This window comes from Anthonomus grandis, chromosome 12 (genome assembly GCF_022605725.1).
Source record: "Anthonomus grandis grandis chromosome 12, icAntGran1.3, whole genome shotgun sequence".
NCBI lineage: Eukaryota > Metazoa > Arthropoda > Insecta > Coleoptera > Curculionidae > Anthonomus > Anthonomus grandis.
The window spans coordinates 4,764,088-4,787,424 of NC_065557.1; the positions used below are offsets into that span (position 1 = coordinate 4,764,088).

Here is a 23,337-nt window from a genome sequence, read left to right on the forward strand (position 1 = left end):
TGACTTTGTTAATAACTGCCGACTTTACCTAAACTTTATGGAGTTTTATTTAGTATGGCAGCCTGGCCATCAGTATCTTTCTGAAAAATGGAAGAATCTTGGTATTGCAATGTTTTGAAAATGATGTCATTTAGTAAGAAGTTTTTTTGATTTTTAGTACAAAATATGATCCATCTAAAAATTGTTTTGTTGTAAAATGTTCTTAGAATTGTAGAAATATAGACTGTAGAAAATCTTAAATTGCTCAAGCACCTATCAATTTAAATGAAGGGTTTTATTCATGTTTTTAAGCAGATTTTGAGTAATTTAAGCGATACCTAGACACTGCACCTTCTTATTCTTACTGAAAAAAATTCCAATACGACCGCCCGAGGTTCAATTTAAAACTAAAACCACTAAAAACGAAAGAATTCACCAAAAAATAAATAAAAATATCCGGTACGGATCGCGTTCCATGAGATATTTACCGTCGGGCAAACTTTCGTTTATTACCGGCGGTGACCATATCGAATTAACGTCGGCCGGCGGTAACCACGGGCAACGGCGGTGCTCAAGAGCCGGCAGCCCCCCCACCGAGGTAAAAAAGGGGGCGCAGCAGGGGCTACTTCACACACACACAGACACAATAAAAAAGTGGGCGGGGCCCATATTGGGAAGAACAAAAATGAAAACTTACCTGCGCTTGGGTGAACAGGACACGCCTCTTACGACGCTGTGCGAGCGGGAATTGCATCGGTTTCGTGTCGGTGACGCCTGCGCACGGGCCTAAACCGGGCATCCCCGTATTAAGGCCGTGGTGGCCCATGTTCGCCGCCGAGGCACTCGTACCCATCAATCTTGAAACTGAAACAAACAAATTGGGAAAACCGTTTAAGTGAGCGATATTATAGTGAATATCAAAGACATGGCTAACTCAGAGAATATGTGGATTCACTTTAAAATAGTGGGTACTGTGACCATTTTATTAGTCATTTTCAAATCAAAAGTCACTAAAGAATCTACTTCATTGTTCATGATTCTTTCTTCATTTGACATAAATTACTAAAAACTTTTACGGCCCTCTACCGCATTTATTGATCAGAACTCATTAAATGCGTTTTTTTTTCTTAATTGTAAAAAAATATTAAAATGCATTTTGCCAAAAACAGTAATGCCCCAAAAAATTGCGGACCAATTAGTCACTTCCCGGGCCACTGACAATTTTCACATCTACCCGTCTCTCTTCCGCTCATTGTAAAACTAGCAAACTAATCAACAACAAAGTCGCCTCTGGACCGTTGATGTGTCCGAACTCGACCCGAACGGCTGTATAAGACAATTTATGTAACCGCCTTCGGATTTTATGAAAAAAATTACTTAAAACTGGCCTATCGTCCTAATTAATGGTCGTCACTTATTCTAGAGGCCTCAATATTTCCTAATATAAACAAATATGGTCCTATAGGGCTTTGAGGAAGCCTAGAAAATCATTTAAAAATGGCCTTAGTTTGACGTTTACCGCAGCGAATTTAAAATAATAATAAACAAACGTCATTGGAAAAGAGCCGACCGATTAGGCGGGAAATTTGACTGTAGTATTTGAACTATTTATTATTGAAGACATTAATTATGACGAATTCATAAATATATATATGATATTTTCTGTTTGCGTATACGGAGTGTCAAAGAATGTCAAAAAATTCTGTTTTACCGACTGAATATATGTATGGGGACATTTTAATTTCAAATTGAATGGCGTTTATTTATTTAAAAATGTATATAAATCAACACCCTTCCCCCTTACCGTATGTACACAAAGGTCCAACATATCATTATTATTATATGTCTATACATAGGATACTTTGAATCAGATAATAGATACGGGAAATTCAACAGATCCCGTCGTCACGAAAACCGTTTAATATTTATTTAAGGGAACCCTACTTGCGTGCACACGGACAAGGGATACGGAGATGGATAAAAGGGCATCTGAAAAATAAATATTTACTTTAAATATACGAGGAATTTCTTTTTTTTTTCTCTTCGGCGTGGCAAACCTTGGCGACCTCTAGCGGAGAAAAACCGAAAAAAATTTAGGTAACATAGGTCGTCATAAATTAATATTTATTGAATCAAGCGCACTGTGAGAGGATAATATAATGTGTTAGAGAGAGAGAGACTTAAGTTAATAACAAAGTGTAGGACAGAGAGAGATATATTTTGCAAATTTACAGGTTTATAACTTTCTTTCTTTAGTCGGTAAAACAGATTTCTTCTTCATTCTCAGACGCATCAACGGAACCGGCCGAGCAGGCCACTGTCATAAGTCATAACAATTTGTAATTATGTTTTTTTGTGTCGTTTTATCGTGTAATTTTGTATTTTTTTAATTAATTTATTATTCGCACATTCGCGGGCGTTTGGTTAAATAATAATATAGGTAATGTGTGTTAGAGTAAGTATAATATAAAGTGTAAGACTAAGGAGATGTTTTAACATTTATAATATAACCTCACTTTTTAGTACAAAAAACCCCGATAATTAGGATTGTTGTCATTTGTGGAGACTTAAAAGGTAAAAATTGTAGTTTTTTCAGTTATTTAATAAAACAACTACAGAAAATTATACAGCAATTTATTATTATAATAAATATAAGATCAAACCGGCTATAATGTTCTTTGGACCGGTAACATAATCTGCAAAAAGAGACAGACTTACGGCAGTAATAAAGGGTAAGACAAAGATAAGCCGTACGGTGTTATTCTGCAAATATAACCCCATTTTTTGCATCTAAAAATCCCGATTTGTGTGTCGTCTTGTAATTTTGTGGACATTTAAAAGGTAAACTGCTCAGCATAACTTATTTATTTAATATAGAAATTATTTATAATATTCGATATTTAATATTAAATCAAGCCCGCTATAATGGGTCTTTGGCAAGATCATACAATGTGCAAAAGAGAGACATACTTATGCTAGAAACAAAGTATGAGACAAAGAAGGACATATGATGTTTTTTTTTGCAAATATAACCTCATTTTTTAATCCAAAAAAATCTGTTGTGTTTGTGTACTTTACTAAGTGTTTTGTGTTATATTGTCTCTTAAAAGGTAAGGAATTTAGCATTTTTGAGTTATTTAATTAAAGAAAAACAAGGCATTGTTGTGTTAAAGAGAAACACACTTACGGCAATAATAAAATGTGAGACAAGGAAGAGCATAATATGATGTAGGTAGTTTTTTTTTTGGCGAATATAACCCCACTTTTTAAATCCCAATTTATTTGTCGTTATTACAACAAATGTAATAAGTGTTACTGAATTATATGGATTTCGAAGGTAAAGAATTTAGCATTATTTATTTAACAGAAAAATTCGTTATAATAAATATTCGATGTTCAATATTAAATCAAGCTGGTTATAATGTTCCCGAGCCCGTTAACTTAATGCGCAAAAGAGACACACTTATGGCATTAATAAAGTGTGAGACAAAGAGGGTTGTAGGTTTTTTTTTTGCAAATATAACCTCACTTCTTAAACCCCAAAAGGCCCAATTTGTTTGTGGTTTTGTGCAATTATAATAAGTGTTTTTCTGTTTTATAGTGTCTTAAAGGGTAAAGAATTTAGCATTATAGAGTTATTTAATAAAAAAACAATTATATAGACATTCTTTATAATACAATATTAATAATTAAATCAAGCCGAGTGTGATAGCCTTTGGTCATAAAATATAATGTGTTAGAGAGAGGCAGACTTATTTCAATTACAAGGTGTAAAACAAAGAAGGGCATATTTAGGTATTTTATACAAATTATAAAAGCACTTTTTAAATCACAAAGAACCCGATTTGTTTGTTCGTTTTGTACAGTTATAGTTATAGTTATACAGTATTAGTGTTATTGAAGGTCGCGGATACTTGAAAAGTAAATAATTTATAATTTTTTATTCCTTTAATAAAGAAATTATTTACAATAAAATATTATTTTCAAACCGGCTTTTGGTCACAAAATATAATGCGTTAGAGAGAGGCCGACTTATATCAATAACAAAAAGTAAGACAAAGAAAGGCAATACAAATATAACCTCACTTTTTAAATTCAAAAATCGTGAATGTCATATTTCGTGATGACAAAAATGGCTGATATAAAAACAAACAAACTAAACTTTTACCAGACAATATATAAATACGAAAAATTTAATCCAAATCCGAAAATGGAAAGTTTGTTTAGTACACACGGGGACGGTTATTTATACGCATACAATGGAAAGTCATTACGGGCTAAGTAATTACGCATTCCTTGTATTTACCGAATCCTTAAGCGCGCGAATGGGGGGGCCCTCGCTACTGTATTGTCATAGGAATTCGAGTGCTGGGCAAACAAATGGGGGGGCCCCGCTATACTCAATGTGTATTTACGAGCCTGTCATGTCGACGAGAATAAGAGAGGACTGAGGATGAGGAAGCAGGGGGGGAGGGGGCGAGAGGCGAGGATCTTTCTTGATGAGGCAGCGTGTTTCTTGGTTTATAATGGATCAAATATGTATTTAATATTATAATAAGAGTATTATTAAAGGAAAAGAGAGACCCACTTAAATGAAGGTAGATGTCATTTTTATGAACTTTGTAATTAGATTGAGACATTAATTTGTATATACTAATTTTGAACTGTCTGGCGACAGGTCAATATGGCGCCAAATTTGAGTTTTGCATGACAAAAGAAAATTCATAAGAAGCCACGATGAATGCCTCTCTTTACATTTTTCTGTATTTGAATATACCAACGACTTTCGACCATTAGGGGCCCCTTTGAGTCGAATGAAACAAAGACCCCATTAACCCATTAAAAACCGTAACAATATATCAAAGACGCGTACTCTACGCCACTTACACGGCCAATATACCCGGCACAAAAACGCGGAGGTTTCCCCTATCAGGTTTTACAATCCGGGTAATATACAAGGTGTCATAGCTGTCTGTATGTTAAGCACAATAGAAACTTCGCTTCAACCAGGAATTTGAATAATTTCTTCGGTGTTCTGAATTTTGAAAGCATTTAAGCTTTATCAAGATTATTAAGAATTAATTTAGACAAACGACTCGACACCAATAAACTTATCAGACATTCAATATGGCACCCGATAGCCTGGAAGAACATTTTTTTTCTAATTTCTGAAAGACGTAAATGTTGTCATGTAGATCCGCTCCTCTAACAAATTTGTTATACAGATAGAGTGGCTGTTTCATTTTGAATCCTTAGCAATGTCTTCTTGTCTTTGTTCAGAATTGCTGGCCAATAGACAACATGCCAGTAAGAAAGAGGGGAGAGTATAAGCGAGTCACACAAACGAAGCTTAATAAGTATCTTTATTTAGAATATTTTTGTTAATATATAGCTTCTTCAGTATACAGTAAGAAGATTGGACTAGCTTAGGTACATGGGAAGGTTAGAGTCAATCAAATGTTACCTCAGAAGCCTGGAAAACGAGAAAAAATATTTTCTATATTCCAAGAAAAGGCAAAAAAATTACATTAAAAAAATCCTGAAAAATTGATTTCTTTTTCTTCCTGGAAAAAAAAGACCAAAGAAAGAATCCCTTTTTCCAACTCCTGGAAAGTGTAAAAAATAACGTCAAGAGTCTGGAAAAACAGAATAAATTTCTATAAAAACCTATATGAAATCAAAAAATGAACTATTTTCAATACCTGGAAAAAACAGAAAATTACATCATTTACATAAGAAAAGTTGCTCTAAGAGTCTGAAAGGTAGTGGAAAAAAATCTAATTTTTGTAAATCCTAAAATTGCGTCAAAACCATGAAGAATTGGAAAAATGTCTTTACAAACTTGGAATAAAAGGTGACAAACCTAGAAAACGAAAAAATGACGTCAAATGCATTAAGAAATTGCTCCCAAGAGCCTGGAAGAATTAACATTTTTTTTTTCCTGGAAGGCGTAAAGTCACGTCAAAAGCCTGAAAATTGGGAACATATATTTATAATTCCTGGAATACTCAAAAAAAAATTCGTTTTAAGAGCCTTAGAATAGATTTTTTCTAATATCCGATGTAGAATTTATACACCTAAAAATGACGTCAAAAGTCAGTGGAAAAAAATTAAATTCTTTGAAGAGGTAAAAATCAGAAGCTTGAAAAAGGAGAAAAAATTCCTGGATAACATAACAAAGTAGATAAAAAATATTTAAAAAAAATCCTCCCAAAATCCTAGACGGTTAGACGAAAGACGAAAAAGTCTCGAAAGACGTAAAAATTACGACAAAAACGGGAAAAAGAATCCAAAACAGATCAGCTATGATCCATTCATCACCCGTCAAACTAAATTAAAAAAAATTTTTTTTTTAATTAATCAAATATTATAATGCAGACCAGTTCGGACGTTCCGCTACTTGACGCTTAAACATATATTTCCGTCCTTGTTTCGCACATAGTAAAAAAAAAAGGCGAGTTAGCCTGTGGAGAGTCGACGCGTGCCAACTGTTCCCGAATCACGGCCAACGGTAATTTGTGATATGAAATATTGGGAATTAATTTTTCAAAAAATGGTTTGTATTTATGTTAAAGGCTTTGTACTTATTGTATATACCGGGTGACACGGCTAGCATGTAAGAGGCTCTCATTATTTTGAAATTTTGGATATGTGCTCAATTTGATAAAATATTTTTTATGGACCTCTTTTCAGTGACATACCATAAGTTGACATTTAATTGACAAGTGACGGTTCAAAGTGATTTTAATGTAAATCATCTAGATGGCTATGGACAACGCGTTAGCAGTTATTTTAACTAAATGTGCTGATATTTAGAAATTGTGGACATTTAATTAGCATTTTTTGTTGTTGTCAATAACCAATTGCTTAAATGTTAATTTTTTGCAAATACGTAACGTTTTTTATTTCCTCATATGTTTTAAAAACTAGGATAGAAACTGAAAATTTTTATTTAATATAGATAAAATGCATTTAGTTGTACTCTGTTATAACATTTTAAATATAAAATTATCCTTTAAAAAAAAAGGGCAATAATTCTTAGTTTATTTTTAAATCCTAATTTATACACTTGCTAATTTAATTTAGTATGCAGATAATGCTTCAGTTGGCTGATTTTTACAGTACTTTTTCTAAATAAACAAATTAATAATTGCAAATAGGCAATGTGGTCAAATTTCGAACTTAAAAATAATATCCAGCATTTTCTCTTTATTTAGCCACTTTTATATTGTAAAAAAAATCCAATGAGGTCACATTAACAGTTTCCAAAATACAGTCGCAATCGACGTCCCTGTATATTAGGCTAGCGAGGATCTACAGTTAGAACTAAAAAATCGTTGAACGGCGATTCCCAAGCAACCCTGGAGGAAGAGTATCACTATAAATACAGGCAGAATCTCTTCCTACATACCAATAAGGGTATAAAATTACACCCCCAAAGTTTAAATAGTTAAAATGCCGCTGTGGCTGCGGCTACTGAGAAAGTGGAATGAAATCGATATCCTGCAGGCACTTACGGGATGTGTGTCTGTGTGTGTGTGTGAATTTGATACGGTGCTTTGGTAACTAAATATCGACGACGTGTCAGAAGAACGCGGGTGGGTATTAAAGGGACAATAATGTGACCCCTAGGGCGAAAAAATCGTCCCTCGAAGTTCGAGGGTTAGACGTTCGGGAAAACGAGGAGCCTAATTCCTTTATTGTTGGTTTTTAGGAAAAAATACGTAATAAACTTTTGGATCATGCACTAGAGGGAGTATGCGTTGTAAAAAATTAAAAAAATAAATAAAAATTCTCATAGGAATACAGTTTTTTGTGGTTTTTCCCTATTCGTTCGATCCCTGGGACAGAGAAATTATTTCAGTGTTGGCAACATTGCCATATAAATTTCCAGCTGATTCCCGTCCACTGTTATAAAATCCTCAAACTACCACAAGTCAAGTCGTCGGGCATTTCACCTTGGACCGTAAAAAAAATCCTCTTGGAGTGTATGGCGACCTTTACGCCGACCGGTCGCGCTTAAATTCGTTCCGAAGTAAAACCGTATTTATTAATTCTAAAAGTAAAATAAATGTTTAAATTTAGTAACAAATATATAAATTAGTTCTACTGAATTAAATTCTTCGTTCATATTTTGAATTTGGAAACAAAGCAAGCAACAAATTGCAATTATAAATGCCTGTATATACCTCGTGCAGTTGTTCGTATTCGTGGATTTACCTCGTAAAAACAGCAAGGTCACGGGTACTACATACTGGGTATGTACCGTTTTCAACTGTCAGTACAGGATTGTACTGTGCTGATTTTACTGTAATTTGTCGTTCCGATTTTATACAGCGTGCTGTTTTGCTCCAAAAAAGGAACAGTTTTCAGCACTGTTTTCACAACCATAACATAACCTATAAAACCTAACCTATTAAACTTTCGAACAAACATATTTCCTGTGAGAAAGTAAAATACACATGTACTTTTGTGCCTTTTTCTTTCTGCAGTGCAGTATGTGCACAATTACGAATTTTCTAAAAAATTTAAAGTGCTAAAGAGCGCAAATTTGTGGTCCTAGGACTTAGGACTTGAGTGAAAAATATCACTTTTTTCACTAGTAATGTAATATACTATAATATTATGTTTTGAATTTGTACCTAGGTACTTGAAATGCATCCTAAATTCCTCTTCGGAATATAGGTTTATCACGTTTTCCAAATAATTTGGAACGCGAATACGGGCCTGTCCTTAAGCCTGTAATTGGGTAATATAAAAGTCTTCTTGGTCCAGTTCATCTTCCTCATCATCAGTTAATAATAAAACGGAAACGGTGTTTGCCACTATCATGGCTGCTACATTATTGGGGTTCATAGCCATAGCTTTTATTTTGAACTATTTATGTTTTGAACTTGGAAAATAATTCCCACACTACAACGTAAACAAGAAGATTCAAGAAATCAACATCAACAACACTTCTGACAGTTTTGACATTCCCCCACTATTTTACTGTACCTACAGTAGCTTTTATCCTTAGTCAATCCAGTAAAGATTAATGACGCATTTATGACGTCATTCAGTACTGAATCAGTAAACTGAAATAAATATCGGAACGACGTCCAGTAAATTCAGTACTCACAGTTGATAACGGTACATACCCACTGTCTTGCACTGATAAGACGGTACTGAATCGTTAAAGCGGCCCGTACATGAGAATGGATGAAGTAGCGGTCAACAAATTATTACTTGAGCTACAGAACACTAGAGCAGAACTAAAAAAATCTATAAGGGACAGTGAATCCCGTATATTGGAGGAGTTAGAGACAAAAATAAAAAAACTTGAAGTGGAAAATACTTCTCTTAAAGAAGAAATTGAAAAATTATGAAATAAAAAGCAAAAAGAAAAATATTATTGTTTTTGGCATTAATAAGGAAGTAGTTTACAATGTCTCTAAACTTTGTCAAGATCTGAATCAGGTACTAGGAACAGACATATCCGAACGAGATATAAGCGATGTATATTTGTTAGGAAAATCCGAAAATAGTCCTATCAAAATCGAGTTTGTAAGTTTTTTAAGAAAAAAGCATGGACTGGTTAATCTCAAGAAACTAAAAGGAACAAAAATTGGAATTTCAGATGATCTGACCAAAAATCAACAGGAGGACTTGAGAAAATTAAGAAACTATTTAAAAATTATAAGGAATCAACAACCAGATGAAAGCAGTTACATAGGAAGATTTAAACTTTACATTAAATACGTAGGACTGGATGAAGGCGAATATGTCGTTTTAGATCGACGTCCCAATAGTGCTCCAGCTACCCCAACAGTAAGTAGAGATTTGGATGAAGCATTTGAAGACACAGTACAACACAATAATAAAGACAAGGCGGAGGAAGATATACAGATCCACCAGCAGCAACAGGAGAATCGAGCCAGGAAAAATGAAGGAAACAAAATAATCACAAATCACAAAGAATCCACAAATAATTCTACTAGCAACCAAGAAACACGGTCTAAAAACTAATCGGGTAAGCGCACAATAACAAACAAAAAAAAATGTAAAATTTTAGTAGGTAATTTAGTAAATATTAAATATAGTTTTTAGTTTAAATTAATTACAAAAGGAAAATGGATACATATATATTAAAATTTGAAGCTTACGAGGATAAAACCATATTGTACAGTGATTTAAACAGTATTAAGTCAAAATGTTTTAATCATAATTCCATAAAAATATTTCAACTAAATATCTGTAGTGCTGTTAAAAATCTTGATAATTTATTGCTCTTATTGTCACAGATTGAGGTAAATTTTGATATCATAGTATTGACAGAAACTTTTCAGATATTGAACACAGATATTTTAAATATTTCAGGATATGATTTGCTTTACAATCATGGCAATATTAATAAAAATGACGGTGTTCTTGTATACATTAGTCAAAAGTTCAGTTATAAATATGAAATAAAAAAATTGTCAAATATAAATTTTATTGATATTGATCTAACTCAACAAAAAAATGAATCTTTTAAAATTACTGCTATATACAGACCACCGTCCACAGATGCTGACGTTTTAAATGCAGACTTGCTTCATTATTTATCTGAGTTGCCTAGGTTGGATGTTCACGTTATTTGTGGGGATATTAATATTAATATCCTAAAGGAAAAACAAGATTTAAATCATGTTCAAGAATATCTTAACCTTCTTAATGCAAACTCCTATGTTTCGTACGATAATAATTTTTGCACTTGGGAGAGAAATTTACAGAAATCCTGTCTAGACCACTACTTTGTTAAATCCGGAAATTCTGAAAATATTAAAGCTTATTTGTTAAATTACAAGATAACGGATCATTATCCAACTATCATTGAAATAGGAGATCAGAACAATTTATGTAGAAATTGTCCAAATAAAATCATTAAAGAATACATTAATTATGGAAAATTAATACAAGACTCCTTTTTAATAGACTGGAATTATTTTTACTCTTGTAAGGACTTAGATGAAATGACGAACATTTTTATAAATAACATAACAAAAATCATGCAAAAAAATACAAAAAACGTTAAAATAAACAAAATTCCAAGGAAGGGTTGGATTAGTCCAAGCCTACTAAATGCTATTAATAGTAAAAATGTACTACATCAAGAATTTAAAAAATCTCCTAATAATTTAACTCTAAAACAAAATTACAACATGTGTAAAAGAAGTCTTGCAAAATCCATCGCCGCCTCAAAAAAACAATATTTTGAAAAATTACTAAGTAACCAACAAAACACCAAATGCCTATGGGATTCAGTCAATAAAATTTGTAACAAAAACCAAAAAAATCAGGAAATTGAAAAAATAAAATCAAAAAATAAAATTATATCTGATAAAAAAAAAATAGCCGACGTATTTAATAAATAAACACTATTGCTCAGTAGGGGAAAACTATGCCAAAAAAATTTAAAAACCTAAAAATTTTATTGACAACGAACCTGAAATAGCAAACAATATGTTTCTTAATTTTGTTACTGAACAAGAAATATTAAAGATTATAAAAAAATGAAAGACAAAAAAATCCCCCGGCTTTGATGGTATACGTACTGAAATCTTAAAATTAATAGACAGTCAAATCTCATACCCATTAGCATTTTTAATAAATAAATGTATAAAAAGGGGATATTTTCCAAAACCATTAAAAATAGGTATTATTTCTCCTTTGCTAAAATCTGGAAGTAGACTGGATATTATAAACTACAGACCAATTTCGCTGTTAACAAACATAGCAAAAATTTTTGAAAAAGTGCTAAAAAGTAGAATCATGAAATTCTTAAAAAAATACAAATTGATATCCGAGAATCAGTATGGGTTCATGGAGGGTAGATCGAGGGGAGGATGCAATTGCTGGGCTCACATCACAAATATATAAAAATCTTGATGAGCCCGACATTGTGTATCTTTGTTGATCTGGCCAAGGCGTTCGATACAGTTTCGCACTCCTTGCTCTTAGAAAAAATCAAAAGATATGGCCTTAGAGGAAAAATATTTGATATCATAACGAGCTACTTATGTGATAGAATACAATATACAAAAATCGGTGGAGTAATGAGTGAGGCTGGGTCGATAACCTGTGGCGTTCCCCAGGGGACTGTTTTGGGACCACTACTGTTTGTTTTGTATATAAATGGCTTACTTAAACTGAACATCAATGGTAAAGCTATATCATTTGCTGATGATACTGCTATTTTGTTTAAGCGAGAAACATGGGAGGAATTAAAAATTCAAGCAGAAAGGGATTTTTCTCTAGTTAAAAAATGGTTTGATTTTAACTTATTAACTGTAAATCTTGAAAAAACCAAATGCATATTATTCTCTCCCAATGATAAAACAATAAACTGTCAAGACATAATAGTGGATAATCAAGCAATACCTGCGACAAAGACTATAAAATATTTGGGAATTATTATAGACAACAACCTCCGATGGGACCATCAGATCAAATACGTTGTTCAAAAGATTAGATGTGTCATGCCAAAATTAAACTATTTGAAAGACTTCCTGTCAACGAATCAATTAAAAACTCTATATTTTTCATTAGTGCAGTCACATTTGATACTATGGAATAATTGGTTGGGGAGGAGTGCTAAACTCACATGTTACAGGTTTAGAAATAACTCAAAAATGAGCACTTAAAATTGTATTTAAGAAAAGTAGGTTTTTCCATCGGATACATTATATGGCATAAGTGGTGTCATGGATATTAGACAGCTTTTCTGTTATAGAATGCTCTTAAGATCGCGAGAGAATTTAAACAGTTTTGTGAACCAAAAAGAAAACAAATATTAAATTATATACCCAAAGACTTATATTGAAGTGAAAAAGTGTAAGAAAGTGTCACACAAAAAGCAAAATGATTTTTGTTTTTTCGACAATACTTATGAACGTTTATTAAGGTAAATTTATGGTAAAATATGTATTAATATCGAGATTAATATTGAATTAAAATTGTATTTTAAATTTGTTTAATAAACGTCCTATATATAATCCAACGAATTTCCTGAATATCCATTTTACTCCACCCGCATTTCCTCTTAAGGTAAACTACAATAGGAAATCATCACCGCGCGAGCGATTTCCCATCGTCCTCATCAATCATCTTCCGCTTCCTGTTTGCATACCGATATCCGTGTATCGCGTCAGTTATTCGTGTTACGGCATATTATCCGATGATAAATCGCCCGATAAATCCCCGCGCCGTTTGCTTTGTTGCTAAACGGGCGTCTTGGAGGGCGGCGTCGTGACGCCTTCGTGTCGTCTTGAATCCATAATAAGACGCCCCCCTTTTGTACCATAAATTTTAAATTAAAACCGTTAAAGAAGAAAACTAACGCAAAATTATTTAAAAGACGCGCCTAATAAGCGAATTGGGACGTAGGTTCAGTTCTTTCCTCCCACCCTAGAACTTAGGTAATAAATTTTTTTTTTTATGATTTCCAAACAAATAATAATTAATGTTCGCCACTAATAATAAATAAATTAATGTTAACAACGGCAACACCGTGTTCTTTTCTACATGTAGCGCCTTCTCATCGCTTACGCGTTGACAGATGACACATGACAAAGTTTGACATTTCGACATTAGTTTACTCAGTGAGTTTAGTGTGGTGGTCTGGTGGTTTTATTTACTCTCATAAATACGTTTTAATTGAAAAACAGTGTTTGTTTGCTTCCCGCTCCCCTGTGGCAAACAAGTTGTCTCGCATTATTTACCGCACAAAAGGCGACCCGGTTCGCGGTTAATTAAACCACGGAACGCGCCACCCCGGCACATCGGATGAATATTATCTTTTTGTTTGGGAGAATAATATTGTTCGCCCCCATCCGTTTTAACGGAGGGAGAGGAGCCTCCAGAGGTGAGGGGGGAGCGCCCCACAAACGAAAACAAGCCCCCGAGAGAGAGAGAACAATAGAACCGTTCAGGTGTGTTTTCGAAACGTCCGTCGAGGTTAAATGGTCTGAAAGGAATCTCTTTTTTTTTTTTTCTTTAAATCAACATACTGAGACAGTTTCGGTGCTGGTGAGTAAACATTTCACTTTTAATCGGATTATTGAGAGTTATGCGGTATAGTCTTTAAATAACTCTTGAACTTTTAACGGAACCAACCAGGGTCTATATTGTTTAATTTTTGGAAGCAAAACCGTTGATAGAGACATTATTTTATCCACAGGGACAAAACCTACTATATAACCTTATTTACACACTATAATTCAATATAGGGCCTCAGTAATGTCCATTTTTTCCTATAGTATTCCTGTTTACCCCCTAAAGTTAGGTTATAGACACGGAAACAAATAAAAACTTAACATAAGTGTCATCAAATGTTACTATTAGTCGGTAAAACAGAATCCTTATTTGACGTCTCACCGGAACCGGCTGAACAGGTCGCTGTCATTAATTTGTAATGATTTTGTTTATAATAGTGTTATTTTCTCCTGTAATTTTAATTATTAAGTTCTTATATATAGAGTGAGGTTATAATAGGGACGAAAACAAAAAAAACACACTGTTGGCCACCGGGACGTGTCATCGATCTTACCAAACGTCACTTTTTAGTGGGTAAAACAGATTTTCTATTTGCCGTTTTACCGACATAACCTCAAAAAAGTCAAGTTTGACAACTATAATACTACTATTGCGAATTGTTTAATTATTAATCTTATTAGTACCATCCAGAAGGTAAAATAAGAGAGGCGTCAAATGATGCACGTTTCAGTCACCTTATTTTTGACACTTGACAGTTAGTAGTTCCAATGGCTAGAAAGGGCGGCGCCACCGACAGTGGGACTTGATATTAACAGCCGACATTGACATTGTCGTAATTGACAGTCATACCTTCAGTCAAAGTTGTCACTTGTCACTGTTTTGCTGAAACTTTTTTTTATGACTCAGCATTTTACATTTTGTCCATTTTCAACTATTTTCTAGTTTTCAGTTCTTTAAAAATTATTCAACTGTATTGTCTACTGATTATTATTATGATCAGTCCAATGTTACGTTTTACTTATTACTTAATTAGTCGGAATGTAGTCGTCTTCAAAAAAAAACTACAGGTAAGTAGACCTAGTACCTCTTAAATGTTTGCATATACATTTATATTAATTTTAGATTTTTATTACTTGTAATTGTGGAAAACAAAGAAAACCAATTTCAAAAAGGAAATGTGTAATTTGTTATTTGTATTTTACAATAATAACTAAATGTTTTGTGTTGACGTGTTCGTTGTGAAGACCATTTTAGACCATTTCCAAAAAAATTAATTTTCCAAAGGCTTAGAAATACGAAATTGTGGCATATAATCAATAAAGATGAGAAATATTGTATTTCTTTTTAATCTCACAAAAATTTGCAAACTCGCTTTGCTCTAATATGAATATATTTCCTCTAAATATAATCTTTTCCTTATCTCTAATAATTTGCGAGATATATTCATGAATGCACGCCTTAAATTTAAACCTCCCGCCTTGTAATGATTCGAATATCCCGCGTTTTTCTTGACATGACCCAGTCGGTATCGTAACAACCTGTAATAATGATTATTCATATTTAGTTCCAATGGCCGCGAAGGGTGCGCTGTAAACGTTCGCGTTGTGGGAATTGTCGCCACTTTCTTTCCGTTTTGTATTTCTCCCTGCTTGACATTTTTGACTGTTGACAGTTGAACAAGAGAAAGAACGAGAGACACGCGTTAAGTTCACGATAATTTTTACTTTGCCGATCTTGGCTATTTTAATGTGGAAATAGAAGTGCTAATTAGGTTTCCCGGTGTATTATTTGATACAACAACGTGGAGACAACCCTTTGGACCCCACAGCGTCGTAAACGTGATGCCATCTTGGTATACAATCATGTCATCAACCCCTCTTCTTATTTTACATTCTCTACGAATCCTGCCAAACGTCACTTTTTAATCGGTAAAATAGATTCAACCTCAAAACAAACAGGCATAACCTCAAAAAGTCATGTGTGGCAGTTAAAATACTACTGCCGCTAACTGTTTAATTAATGTCATTGTAGTACTTACTGGCAAATCGTGGATCGGCCGCAGAACTCTGATACCATCCAGAAGAATAGTGAGGGGGCAGTCCCAAATTTTCGGACACCGAGGGACAATACTGGCCGCCCCCGAACTGCCCCATAACCGGATAACCGCCGTTCATACTGCAAGCGGTACCGGCGGAGGCGGTACCCACGGCTCCCGGTGAGTTTATGCTGCTACCGCTAGAGGTAGATCTGCAATTAAAAAGACGGTCAAGTTTATTGAGGAAACTGTTGAAATTGGTGAGGAGACTCACCGATAAGGTGAGGGAGGATTAGCGGCCAATTCCAATTTGCGATACGATTCCTCGATGGGACTGAGTATGTCGGTGACGCTGAACGGGGTGCTGTGATGGTGCAACTGGTGCTGTAGCTGATGACTGAGCGCGGATCCCTGATGGCCCAAGTGCCCCTTGGGGCTCAGGCTCATCGCCAACTCGACGCCATTGAGCTCGGGCAGGAGCCCGTGGAGGTCGGAGGCGCTCGATCCGGTACTTCCACGGTCCACCACCGGCACCACGGGACCTTCCCCGTAGTTGCCACCTGCGTTATATCACGGTTTCGATTTAATTTTTATAGGTATTCTTCCACGCAGTCGCGATATATTCGTGACACTCTTATCGTAACCGTGATATTGAATGTTTTAGGTTATTTATGTATTAATATTTAACTTCTCTTTTGAGTTTAGTACAAACGTTTATCGTCTTGTTAGCTGCTTCTGGTGCTCCTATGATGCTTTAACAGGTAAGTAAAAATTTCAAATTTTTTAGCTAGAATCAAATGTTTTTTTAGTGTTTACTTTGTTTTGTGAGGTTATGGTTTTAACAAACTCTATATATTTCAACGTTGAAATATAAGTCTATGACGAACCCGTAGAATTCGGATCTCTTGTTCAATTAAGAGTTTGAAGCTTCATAATACAATACAATAAATTTGCCGCAAAAAAAGGAAAACAATGCAAAAAAAACGATTACTTAATGAAATTAAAAAACTTTACTTCTGATTAAGATCACCTTAATTTTCTTTGCACACTGGTTATATCTTCTCCATACCACGACAAGAAAACCAGACGGTGATATAGAAATAGGTGCAAAAGTGGAATTCTCATTTATACATCCTTGTCTCAGTTTATGTATTAGAGGAGTATGGGAACAAAGAGATGTTTTTCTAGTATAATTGAACAAGTTAAAAGAGAAAAACACTATTTCCAAACGATCCAAACACTATTAAGAAAACCAGACGTAGATATAGAAATAGGTGGAAAAGTCGAATTCTCATTTATACATCCTTGTCTCAGTTTATGAATTAGAGGAGTATGGGAACAAAATGATGTTTTTCTAGTATAATTGGACAAGTTAAAAGAGAAAAACACTATTTCCAAACGATCCAAACACTATTAAGAAAACCAGACGTAGATATAGAAATAGGTGGAAAAGTCGAATTCTCATTTATACATCCTTGTCTCAGTTTATGAATTAGAGGAGTATGGGAACAAAATGATGTTTTTCTAGTATAATTGGACAAGTTAAAAGAGAAAAACACTATTTCCAAACGATCCAAACACTATTAAGAAAACCAGACGTAGATATAGAAATAGGTGGAAAAGTCGAATTCTCATTTATACATCCTTGTCTCAGTTTATGAATTAGAGGAGTATGGGAACAAAATGATGTTTTTCTAGTATAATTGGACAAGTTAAAAGAGAAAAACACTATTTCCAAACGATCCAAACACTATTAAGAAAACCAGACGTAGATATAGAAATAGGTGGAAAAGTCGAATTCTCATTTATACATCCTTGTCTCAGTTTATGAATTAGAGGAGTATGGGAACAAAATGATGTTTTTCTAGTATAATTGGACAAGTTAAAAGAGAAAAACACTATTTCCAAACGATCCAAACACTATTAAGAAAACCAGACGTAGATATAGAAATAGGTGGAAAAGTCGAATTCTCATTTATACATCCTTGTCTCAGTTTATGAATTAGAGGAGTATGGGAACAAAGTGATGTTTTTCTAGTATAATTGGACAAGTTAAAAGAGAAAAACACTATTTCCAAACGACCCAAACACTATTAAGAAAACCAGACGGTGATATAGAAATAGGTGGAAAAGTCGAATTCTCATTTATGCATCCTTGTCTCAGTTTATGAATTAGAGGAGTATGGGAACAAAGTGATGTTTTTCTAGTATAATTGGACAAGTTAAAAAAGAAAAACACTATTTCCAAGCGACCCAAACACTATTAAGAAAACCAGACGTAGATATAGAAATAGGTGGAAAAGTCGAATTCTCATTTATACATCCTTGTCTCAGTTTATGTATTAGAGGAGTATGGGAACAAAGTGATGTTTTTCTAGTATAATTGGACAAGTTAAAAGAGAAAAACACTATTTCCAAGCGACCCAAACACTATTAAGAAAACCAGACGTAGATATAGAAATAGGTGGAAAAGTCGAATTCTCATTTATACATCCTTGTCTCAGTTTATGAATTAGAGGAGTATGGGAACAAAATGATGTTTTTCTAGTATAATTGGACAAGTTAAAAGAGAAAAACACTATTTGCAAACGATCCAAACACTATTAAGAAAACCAGACGGTGATTTAGAAATAGGTGGAAAAGTCGAATTCTCATTTATACATCCTTGTCTCAGTTTATGAATTAGAGGAGTATGGGAACAAAGTGATGTTTTTCTAGTATAATTGGACAAGTTAAAAGAGAAAAACACTATTTCCAAACGATCCAAACACTATTAAGAAAACCAGACGTAGATATAGAAATAGGTGCAAAAGTGGAATTCTCATTTATACATCCTTGTCTCAGTTTATGAATTAGAGGAGTATGGGAACAAAATGATGTTTTTCTAGTATAATTGGACAAGTTAAAAGAGAAAAACACTATTTCCAAGCGACCCAAACACTATTGAGAAAACCAGACGTAGATATAGAAATAGGTGGAAAAGTCGAATTCTCATTTATACATCCTTGTCTCAGTTTATGAATTAGAGGAGTATGGGAACAAAATGATGTTTTTCTAGTATAATTGGACAAGTGAAAAGAGAAAAACACTATTTCCAAACGATCCAAACACTACTAAGAAAACCAGATCGCGTCTATTCGTCGTGAGACAGACACCCTGTATATGCATTAACTTTCTTATCACGACCGTGATATTGAAGGTTTTTGGATCGGTAAATTATCGTGTTACCAATCTTGATTTTACCTTTTTTTTCGGTTCAATCACAATTGTGATTATGATTTTCTTTTACCCATTAGCAATAGATTTTTTTTTAAATCGCCTCAGATACGATGTGTATCTGATTCTGTAATCTCAATCGCGATTTGATTTTTTGTTCGGTCCCAATAAAATTCTTCGGTTCAATCACAGTTGTGATTTTAAACCTTATTTTACTCACAAACAGTAGATTGTTTTTTTTTTCGTTTAAATTGCATTCTTATGGTAGTTCTAGTAGTTCTTCGAATTTTTAAAATGATTTTTCTATTGATTGTAGATATTTGAAGTCATTTTCGATATTATTTCAGGCATTTACTGATCTGCTATTTGAAGACACTTTTTCGACACAGTCAAGATCATGGTTTATATCTTCCAGGCACTTGGAATATTTTTTTTAAATGTATTTCAAGAACTTTGAATCTTTTTCAGTTTTCAAATAATTTTTCTATTGATTCTAGGTATTAGAAGTATAATTTTTGATGTTGTTCAGGGTATTTACTGACCTGCTATTTAAAGTCACTTCTTCGACGTAGTCAAGATCATGGTTTATATTTTCCAGGCATTTGAATATTGGTTTTATATATTCCAGAATTTTGTAAATGTTTCCATTGAAGACCTTTTTTAAAATATACTTTACAGAAGTTTGATAGATCTAATTGAGGCGTAATCAAGTCAAACTTTGACGGTTTATATCTCGTGAACGGTTGCTCTGACAGAAAAATTTATTCTTATAAAGAATTTTCTGGGCTACAACAAAGCTTAATACATATTTTTTCATAAACGGTATAGTTTTTATTTGCCTTAATAGCTAAGGGTACTTTTGAAATAGTTCTCGTGAAGAAATTATGTTCCTCAACCTACCTGCAGACATGGACTCCAGGACCGCAGCGAACGATCCCCCGTTACAAAACAACTCCTTCGACCCAATTAATCCATCCGTGTTTAAATACAGCGGCAGGTTGGCCGCGCGCGGGATTCTTCCCGTCCAACCTCACACCCGAGTGCGGCAATAACTCTTAACGCACGCACCCACTATAATAGCCGTTCGTCCTTCGACGATTTCGAAAACGCCCGTTTCTCTTTATATAAAATTCTAATGCGACGACGAAGAACCCGAAACACGCAAAATACTCACTCGATAGTCGGGCGAGAGCCCGAACCACTCGAACCGATAACCGAATTCAATAAACAAACTGACTAACTATATAAATAAATCAGCGATCGGGGGGCTATAGCACTCTTTATAGAGCACCCTTGATGTAAGACTCTTTAGCTGCGAAGTGCGCTTAACTCGCCTAAGCGTACTCTTAGAGTGCCCTCCAAGTGTACATGGCACTCCGCTGCATTCGGGGGGCCACTACAGATTTCACGGGGGGGCGTGGTGCGCCCCCAATGAGAAGCGCGAGACTACGGTCGGGGCGGAGCGAGTGCTTCACGCGATTTTGGCTCGTCTATACCACGGAGCTTACGGTGCCTATTGCCCCGATTTTTCTAAAGGAAAACGACCGTATGACGCTTAGGGCTTAGGGTTGAATGCCCCGTACCAGTGGGGAGCAGAGAGCGTTATCGAGGGTTAAAAAGAGGCGGTCCTAACCGAGCTGATATTGTATGTTTTATGGTTTTATTGGGCACATTGATTTGAGCAGGCTGGAGCACTCTCTTTGACTCCTATGAATCTTTTCCCTCGATTTTAATGTGCATTTCTATCGGCCCGTGGGTTCTCGAGGGTCTTGTAAATTATCATGAAAAATGTAATTACAGTTTTCGGGTGGTTTTTTTATCAAACAGGTTGATTTCTTTCGTTTTTTTTTTTTTGGCATTTAATTAATAAATTTGGTTAGAATTACTTAGTGTACGGTGTCTTAGTAACAAACGGTCAAACGCTTCTCCCTTTAATATGTGTGTACTTACCCGCAATAACATTATAGAAAAAAAACACTAAATAAAACAACTCACAACGTTGACACCATTTTTATTTAAAATGTGTGGTTATGTCAGTTTTGACATTGTCGCCAATTAGTTCGTGAACTTCCCACCGTCCACTGCGCGGCGCTGATGATGCCTTCAGGCTTCACCATCCAAGAAGATCCAAATTAATTCAAACATTATTACAGGAAGTTGAAATGCTATAATATCATTTATAATCTAATTATGAACAATAAAAACATCAAAAGTGAAAAAACTGGTCTAAACGTAACATTTTTATTTATTAAAAGAATTAGGTTATGTCAGAATTGATAGATGTCACGGTATCCGACATACGTTAAAGGACCAACTATCAAGGCTAACTCGCTGCGACTAACGTCACAATCCAAAAATGACAATCTAAATTGAAAATAAAATCAATTTATTGCTGTTATTAAATAAATTAATATATTCTTACAGGAAGTTGAGATGTGAATATCATATCGCGAATTTGATGCTTCCCAAACAGGGTAGATTAGACCTATAGGACCTATTTTGCAGTACCAAAATGACAAGTTTGACATTTTATTGGATGTTAGCTTAGGAGGAACTGAAATTTTGATCCTAGAGATAATCCTGCACTAATTTAACCCTCAAAATTAAACCTTGTAAACACGGCTGTATTAAATAAAAATAGTGACAATATTTTTATTTATAAAGTGTGGTCACTTTCAATTAAACGTCAATGTCAACGATCACGTGACGTAACGGCTAACGTCAGGGCTAACTCGTTTGTCATTGACGTCATATTCCAAGATGATCCAAATAAATTCAAACATTATTACAGGAAGTTGAAATGCGAATATCATTTTCCCGCTACAATTACTAATAATGCTATAAAAACACCATAAATGAAAAAACTGATCTGAAAAGCTGGAATTTGTATAAAAAAAAAGTGTGGTTATGTCAAAATTGACACATGTCAGGTGATTCGACGTTCGTTCAAGGTCAAGCCCGTGACGTCACAATCCTAGATGGCCGCTAATTTAAAATAACATTAATTTATTGCTGTTATTATGCGTTTACCAAATGAATAATTCATTTATTATTACAGGAAATTGAAATATAAATATTATATTAGGGTTCACTGAAGTCACACTCTAAACTATAAATTTTCTCAGTTAACGCTTGGAATGACTATTCTTTTGGAAAATACACATATTTCGTTTAATATGTTTGTACTTACCCCCTTTGACACATGTCACGTGATTTGGAATTGATTAGAAAATAAACGATCACGTGACATAACGGTCAAAGCTAACCATTATTTTTTTGAAAAATCAACATTCTACCTTTAAACTCTTGGTACCTACCCCCAATAACACCATAAAAGACCGTAAATAAAACATCTCAGAGCAGTATTGTTTGTATTATTTTTATTTACAAATTGTGGTTGTGTCAGTTTTGACACTGTCACCAATTAGTTCATGGACTTCCCACTGGGCAGCGCTGATGACGCTTTCAATCAACACATGTCACGTGACTGTTTGTGAATGACGTCACAATCCAAGATGGCCACTGTTTTTTTGTAGACTACAAGTTTTGTTAGTTAATCAACTTATGTCGACTCTTAGAATGGCTATTCTTTTAAAAATTAGACATTCTCCAGTTAATATCGTTGTACTTACCTCGAATGGTGCTTTAAAAATACTATAATTAAAAAAATGGTGGAAACATTAAATCTTTATTAATAAAATGGGGTTATGTCAACATTGACACATGTCACGTGGTTCTGGTATTCGTTAAAAAAAAAAAGGAACAAATGATCACGTGACCCAACACGGTCAAGACTAACTAATCCGTTTATATCTGGCGTCATACTCCTCAATGGCCGCTAAAGATCATTTACCACTTTTTAATGGCTTCTAAATGCTTTTACTATATGTACAACTTACCGCATAAATTCATGCTTACGTTATTACAGGAAACTAAAAAGTAAGTCAGTATCCCCCCACCCTGATATTTTCCACTTGCATACTTTTGTATTTTGGACAGCGTATCCTAGCAATAATAAAAGTGAAAGATCAACTTTCAAAATGGCGGATAAACGCCAAATAAATTAATTATAAGTTGCAAGAATCCACTGA

General features: G+C 34.2%; 1 protein-coding gene across 1 annotated transcript in view; it reads right to left on the reverse strand.

Moving 5' to 3' along the window:
- Positions 1 to 20,978, reverse strand: part of LOC126743355 (homeobox protein Nkx-2.1-like) — a 41,891-nt gene extending 20,913 nt beyond the window's left edge. The window contains exons 1-4 of the mRNA XM_050450394.1: positions 20,147 to 20,978; positions 16,305 to 16,590; positions 16,034 to 16,242; positions 677 to 843 (exon numbers count right to left, since the gene is read on the reverse strand). Of these exons, the coding sequence (XP_050306351.1) occupies positions 677 to 843; positions 16,034 to 16,242; positions 16,305 to 16,590; positions 20,147 to 20,156 (672 nt within the window). The 5' untranslated portion in view covers positions 20,157 to 20,978. The remainder of the gene's footprint in view (positions 1 to 676; positions 844 to 16,033; positions 16,243 to 16,304; positions 16,591 to 20,146) is intronic.
- Between the last annotated feature and the right edge of the window lie 2,359 nt (positions 20,979 to 23,337).